The sequence below is a fragment of the Myzus persicae genome, unplaced genomic scaffold (assembly GCF_001856785.1).
Source record: "Myzus persicae strain clone G006 unplaced genomic scaffold, MPER_G0061.0, whole genome shotgun sequence".
Taxonomy (NCBI): domain Eukaryota; kingdom Metazoa; phylum Arthropoda; class Insecta; order Hemiptera; family Aphididae; genus Myzus; species Myzus persicae.
The window spans coordinates 43,300-50,830 of record NW_019104456.1 but is presented as its reverse complement, the minus strand read 5'-3'; the positions used below and the strand labels follow the sequence as shown (position 1 = coordinate 50,830).

Below are 7,531 nucleotides of genomic sequence, written 5' to 3'. Positions count from 1 at the left end.
TTGTAATTACTAATTTAAAATTGTCATGATACATTCACCAAGGTATTATTAGATCTTTGTGTACCACTTTCAATTGTATACTGGAAAATGAAAATAAATAAAACTTGTTATATTATAGAAATTCTTTAATAATATATTCTTAATTAAAAAGTGGTTAATGAAATATAAATGATGTATACAGAGCAATTAAAATAAATCATTCCCAAAAAAATTGGTTGCATTTAAGTAACATGGTTTTTTCAAAATGTTCATAGCTCATTTTTCCTCGTGTTTTTGATAAAATAGCTCCACTAACACTAAATACTCTCTCAACTGGAACACTAGATGGCTGTGGAGTGTTATACTTAATAAAAACTTCCTTCAATGTAGGATTCAAATTAAAAGTTTCCAATTTCTTTGTTGGACTTCTCTTCAAGTCATACAATTATATAAAATAAAACACTTGTAGTTTGTACACGTCGAAATGTCGTCAAAATCTCGAAGTTCAATTTGGACCTTTTTTGAAAAAACATCTGATTTGGGAGTTGTTAAATGCAAACTGTGTGAGGCTCCTGTCAGACCATGTGGTAACACAACCAATATTCGCAACCACATGAAGCGAAATCATGCTTCTATTGATATAAGCAAGGTTTTTGTCAGTAAGACGAAGGTTCGTCGAACATCTGTTTCTTCAACTCAATCAGTGGCATCAACTAGTTCGAGGAATTCAATGATGTCAACTGCATCGTCTTCATCTACAAGTTACTCTCGACCACAACATGAAGATGTTGACGATCCTGATGATCCTGGTGACAATGATTTTGCTGAGTTAGCTAAGACCATTGTAAATAAGGTAAGATACTAAGATGCTAAATTACTAATAATGTGCTTAAAACCAATTTTTTTTTTATTATAGGCTCAACAGACACAAGGCAGACTTAATTTTTTTGCAACATCATCGACTTCTTCTTCTTCGGGTATTGTAGACAACAATTCCGTGGTATCATTTAGTAGTGGATCTATACCAACAACATTGTCATCAACATCAAGTTCTCCACAGTCAGTGAGCTTAAGGCAGAGAACTATGCACGAGTCTTTTTCGGACATCAAATCTTATGATAGTAAGAGTAAATTTTTTAATTCATAACTATAAAATTATAATAAATTGTCTAAATTATTTTAGAAGGAGGATATAAGACACGAGCTATCACGGATGCGCTGGTGTACATGGTAGCAAAAGATAATCTGCCGTTATCTATAACAGAAAAACCAGGATTCCTGTTCTTCATGCAGAAGACAGTGCCTATGTACAAAGTTCCATCCAGGCAAACTATAACAAAGCTCATCAAAAGTAAATATGAGGTTTTATCCGCATTAGTTAAATCTAAGCTGAGTCTTGTAGAGCATTTAACCTTAACGTCGGATATTTTGACAGACATTCTTAATACAAGAAGTTTTTTGGGTATGACGGTACATTTTTTAAGTTTAAACAAAGTTGCTCTTGAGAGTGTGACACTTGGTGTGTTAGAGTTTTCTGCCAGCCATACATCTGACAATATATCCGCTTGGTTTGAGCACCTTTTTCTTCAGTGGGGTATAACAAAAAGCCAGATTTTCACCGTCGTCACCGATAATGGGTCTAATATATTATCTGCTGTTAACAAAACTTTTGGCCAAGAAAAACATTTGCCATGTTTTGCCCACACTCTGAATTTGGTATCCGAAAGGGCATTGGTTAATCTTGCAGATGTACATAATATCATCAACAAAATTAAGGCTATTGTAACTTATTTCAAGCAATCTGTAGCGGCTTCTGACGAACTTCGAAAATTGTGCGATCATAAACTAAAACAATCTGTACCAACACGTTGGAACTCCATTTATTTTATGATAGATAGATTTATTTTATGTTCCAACCATATTGCTTCAGTATTAATCAATATTCGCCGGGGCCCCGAAATGTTGACAGCTGATGAAATTGATGTAGCAAAGGAAATGTTGTTAGTGTTAAGGCCGATGGAAGTGGCGACAAGAGAATTATGTGGTCAAAAATATGTAACTGGCAGCACAGTTATACCATTAATTAATTGTCTTATTAAAAAGACTGATAGTATTGATCTAACCCATCCAACTGCTTTATTCTTAAAAAAGGCAATGTTAGAAAATTTAGATAAAATGTTTGGTAGGATGGAGGAGAGAAGTCTCCTTAGTGTTGCCACTATATTAGATCCCCGGTTCAAAACTATTCATTTGTATAACCCAATATCTAGCTCAAGAGCTATTAAATTTATTAAAAATAAAATTAATGAAATAAAAAGTAATTGTGAAGAACCTAACTCCTCAAACCAAGGCTCTAGTGATGATGATGGTGAACGCAGTGATAGTTTGTGGTCAGTTCACAATGATCTAGTTTCAAAAAAAGCTGCATCACAAAGTTCAGAACAGTCTGAAGAGCGAATGCCAACTGAACTTAAGCATTATATAAGCCAGCCCACAATACTGTTAGGTGATGACATACTTAAATATTGGGATATAAATGGCTATGTGTTCCCTCTCTTAAAAAAAATTGTACAACCATATTTGTCTTTAGTAGCAACTTCTGTCCCTTCGGAAAGATTGTTTTCAAAAGCGGGAAATATAATGACCGAAAAAAGAAACCGTTTAAAGGGGGAAAAGTTGCAACAGCTTTTATTTCTAAGTTCTCTAAATTTTGAAGACTGGCACATAGAATAAAAAAAGTTGTTTTTATTGTGGGATGTAATTATTTGTAAATATGTATAGTGTAATGTATCTGTACAGCCTTTTGTATATAAAATGTATTAATATGTATAATGTAATTATCTGTATATTATTTGTAAATATGTACACAGTCTTGTAAAAAATACTTTTGAAATGTTGAATACATTTTAATACCTAACATTGTTTTTTCGATATTATTTTTATTGATGTCAAATTGTAGTTAAAGTTGTAATAGTTATTGTAAAAAATTATGTCAAAGTACCAATGATATAATAAACAAAAAAAAATACAGTGTTTACCATAATCATTGTTGTATTATTTATCTACCTACCTACATTAAATACCTAAATCCTAACTTAGTCAACTCAAACTTAAATTTCAATATTATTTACATATATTTGTATTGTATCTGATTCTTACTTATTTTTTTTTATTTATATTAACAAAAAAATATAATAGTATACAATATGTGAGAATTATTACTAGAAGTTACTCTACACTGCAGAAGAATAAAAAAAAAATCATATTTAAGTACTTTATAGTTTATATAATTAAATATTATTGTAGAACAATTATATGTTACTGATAGTACACACTACATAACATCAAGTATGTTATTTTAATGAGGTGTAAAATCCATTTATGACAGTATAAGGTCATTTAAAAATATTGCGTTTCAAAATTCAAATTACTTGTACAAGTAAAAAAATAAATGTGTGAAAACAAGTGGTGAAGTGGTGAGTTCCGTTGGTTATAACACTAACACTTGTCGCTCAAATTTCAAGAGGGGCTAAGGCAGGGAGTACTCGCACTGGCATTAATGAGTTTGGAAAACCTTTATATACTTATCATTGTGACCTAGGCGTCACAAGGGAGAGCTAGAAAATGTTCAAAAAGCACCATATAGTTGTTTAAAAAATCGTTATTTTTAGAATCGATTTTCCAAAAAATCGATTTTTCGGGCAACGATTTTTTTCGAATCGATTTTTTTCATTCCGATTTAAATCGATTCTAAAATCGATTCACCGACCTGAATCGGCCATCACTAGCTATCGTTAGCCGGTCGGGTGGTAGTCGTCGAGGCCGTTAGTAAGTATTTCGTGCACTGTATATCGTGTAAAAATTCGGCCGGAACGGGCGATTCGCGTGTCACCTCCGGGAAATCCAAAAGCAGCGACGTCCACTTCGACGGTCGTGCGATGGCGCAAATGACGGCCGGTGCTGTGTCGGGAGCGAGCGCGGCTTGGACAGAAAATCTGTGTGATGTGTCGACGAGACGGCTGCATCGGATATCCACGAGTAATCCGTAGTAGTGCAGGAAATCGGCTCCGAGGATAGGTCGTCCCACGTCGGCCAGTTCGAAAGTCCACGTGAAGACGCGGTTTAAACCCAGATCGAGCTGTAGTTGTTTGGGTCCGTAGGTTTTGATTTGTGAGCCGTTTGCGGCGATTAAATTTAATGTCGAAAGTGAAAAATTATTCTTATTTTTAAATTTTGAAGGGGAACCGGGAAGGAGAGAGATTTCGGCACCGGAGTCGACTAGAAATCGACGTCCGGTGTGTTGATCGGCGACAAAAAGTCGTCGTGAATGTGGTCAGATAACACCGCCCCCTCAATTTTTATTCGTGGGGTCGTAGGTGCACGGAGTGCGGCACTTTCGCGCGTTGGAGCCGTAGAATGATAATAGCACCAACCTGTTGCGGCAGACGTTGCTGGCGCGGGCGTTACAAACTGTACTGTGCGCGCGAAAGGAGCGTGGTACGAGAGCGTGGGCTGTGAAGCTTGAGCCGACGTCATCTGTGAGAGCTGAGTGATCAAATTAGCGATCGTGGCCTCGAGCGATTGTACGCGCGTCTCGAGTGTTGTCTGGACGCGTGAGGGTGCTGAGGTGTTTAGAGCTGGTCCCATGTCGTGTTGCGGCGGGAAAACGGCGGCGCAACGTGCACGCAGTGTGGTCTGAACTTCTGCGACCTCTCGGGCCTCGCACGCTTTGAAAATTCGATCCTCTCGTTCTGCCAACGTGTCGAGTGGCCCGGAAAAACCCGCGATGACGGTGCGTACGGCCGTTATAAGTTTGGCCAACCAAAACTGCTGTAGTGTCGCATCCGACATACCTTCGGGATAAACGTCCCGCATGTCTCTGAGGAGTCGGGATGGCGTGCGATCTCCCATGCCTCCGGGATGCACGAGGGACTGAAAACGAGTGGCCTGCGGCGCTATATACGTGCTGATGAGTTGTTCTCGTACCAGACTGTACGACGCGTCGATGCCGAGCAAGTCGGAAACCGCGCGGATGCCTTCGTCGTCCAGCGATGCCAGCACGTGGTTGACGCGCGACATTTCGGATCTGACGCGGCTGGTGTGAAACACTGCGTCTGCGTGCGTGAACCACTGCCTGGGCGCGTGACGCCAAAAGCCCGGGAGACGGACAATAACAAAGACAAAAAAAATATAATTAATAAATAACATAAATTGTATTAAATCTAGTGCATCTAATTAAATTTTTAAATCAATCACCTAAAAATGTCCACAGATTAGGATGAACAGTTTGGAATTTTTCTTTAAGAGGACGTGATACCCAAAGTGAAACGTATAAAACGGCTAAGAGAATGCGCTGTTAGGTGTTTTCACGATCCGCAAGCGCGCGGCGTTTAAGTCACGCCTACTATTCGCAAATCGCAACCGGCCGACGGCGGCGACGAGTGCTCGTTCGGGAGCGCCGTTTATTTGTCTATGAACGTTCGTCCAGTACGATTCGTATCATTATAAAATGCATTATGCGCAAATGCCGCTGTAATATTTTCAATACCCTCGCGTACTTATGAACTACCGATTATAATCTAATATACTGCTTACCTAAATTTATGTCTCAATATATAGATCGTAGAAACTGTATCATAACATAACTTGATTTGTAGTTATTGAATTATTACTTATTTAAATATAATACTTTAGTAAAATCCAATAAATGGTAATAAAAATAAATACAGCGCAATTAAATTAATATTAATTTTCCGTGTTTTATCTTTTACGTTCAACTGTTAATGTTATTAAAATATTGTGTAATAAGTAATTACAAATATTTTTTTTAAATTAATAATATGTTGGTAGTAGGTATACCTATACCTAATGTAGTAATTTACTAATATAATAATTATAATATACTCGTAATGATAATAATAATACTCTAAAATCTTTATTTATCATTCTGTAATTTTTGGAGATCGGGTACATTCACTGCCTAAAAATAACTAATTTAAAATGTATAGTTGTATAGTATATTGTAACATAAAAGTACACAAATATAATATAGGTACTCTCGTATTTCGATTTATTTATTTTATTCTTGCAGTCAATCAATATTATATGAAACCAATACATTTAAGTCAAATAAAAACCATACAATTTGAAACTACAACAGAAATTTAATGATATAATTAAAAATATAATTACAATTTTACAATAAATATAATAAAATAATAACAAAAATGGTTTTCATCATTTACTATTTTTATTTTTTAATATTTCCACTTTTTCGGATTCCCTAATATCTGACACCATCAATCGATATTTATAAGCTTGATCTACAATTTCCGGAAGCAAACAGTCCAAATAAAATCTACAAAGAACAATGTAAAATGATGTAATATATATATAATTCAAAATTATAATAGGTATTCATATAGTTTAGTGTTTAAACATTTTATATTCTCACGTTTTTAATTTATCGACCATTCTCGTAATCCAAAAATCATTTTCATATTTTATTTTTTCTATTGAAATCCACTGAGGAGAATATATAATAAAATAACATGTTTCTCTTTTTGAAATGTGAAGTTGACCTTGCACTTGATAAAAATAATTATGATTATTTTTTAATTTTAATTGACCGTTCTCGATTTTACAGTAAGGTAACTAAACAAAATTATAATTACATTTATAGTTATATTTAAAAATTGTGAATGATATATGATATTAGTATATATATATATTATATAGTATCAGGCATACTTTGCCACTTTCGACAGCCTCGATTGCATTTTGGCTGTCTTTCGCTGAGTATGGGGCCTTAATTTCTACAATTGTTTTTTCGTCAATAATTCCATCTACATTATTCAATCATACATTACAGTATTATACATTTATACATATGTTATTAGTAAGCGTATAAAATATAAATAATTTTTATGAATAATTATTACAAACCGGGACTTGCAGCTAGGAATGCAAATTCTTCGTCTATAAATAAACCACTAGGTTTAATCTGAATTCCTGCATACATTTCTTCAAACTTCATTTTAGCAACCCCTTCCATATCTCTACCATTTTGAATTGCCCTAAATTGTATTTTTATTTAAAAACGCTTAACAATTATAATTAATTGGTATTTAGTTATGTTCTTACTTAGAGGTGAATCTAGAGTATAAAATTGAATACACTGTACTTTTACAACTAGTATTTGCACGCATCTTACAAATACGACCGAAATTACTAGCTGTAAGTCTGCAAAGCCTTTCACGTTTCCAAGTATCATTAAAAGCTTGATCTCTAGTAACTCGTTCAATTTCATAACGATCGACTTCGCCTAGTTTTCTAAAAAATACAATGTGAATTTCATGTCAAATTATAGGTGTATAATAATGTGTAAATCTAAATTGTATTTGATAATATTACTTGACAAATTGATTCATTTCATTCACAAATCCTATACATTTAATGTCTTTAAGAATGTCTAATTTGTCTGCGTTGCCATAATTCTCATCAGCTTTCTTACTAAAATTTAATCGTTTAGGTTTTAGGTTTGACTTTTTAT

The 7,531-nt window shown here is 34.6% G+C and overlaps 1 protein-coding gene across 1 annotated transcript; it reads left to right on the top strand.

Moving 5' to 3' along the window:
- The first annotated feature begins 428 nt into the window (after positions 1 to 428).
- On the top strand, positions 429 to 2,778 carry LOC111042318 (zinc finger BED domain-containing protein 1-like). Its single transcript, XM_022326888.1, has 3 exons — positions 429 to 832; positions 896 to 1,100; positions 1,163 to 2,778. Exons 1-3 carry the CDS (start codon positions 464 to 466, stop codon positions 2,710 to 2,712), a joined length of 2,124 nt encoding a protein of 707 aa, XP_022182580.1. The 5' UTR covers positions 429 to 463; the 3' UTR covers positions 2,713 to 2,778.
- The last annotated feature ends 4,753 nt before the right edge of the window (positions 2,779 to 7,531 follow it).

Bases quoted from the DNA above. Each gene is read 5' to 3' on its own strand.
- LOC111042318 (XM_022326888.1), top strand. From the start codon at position 464: ATGTCGTCAAAATCTCGAAGTTCAATTTGGACCTTTTTTGAAAAAACA. The intron at 833-895 runs GTAAGATACTAA...TTTTTATTATAG, and splicing joins CTAAGACCATTGTAAATAAG to GCTCAACAGACACAAGGCAG. The intron at 1,101-1,162 runs GTAAGAGTAAAT...AAATTATTTTAG, and splicing joins GGACATCAAATCTTATGATA to AAGGAGGATATAAGACACGA.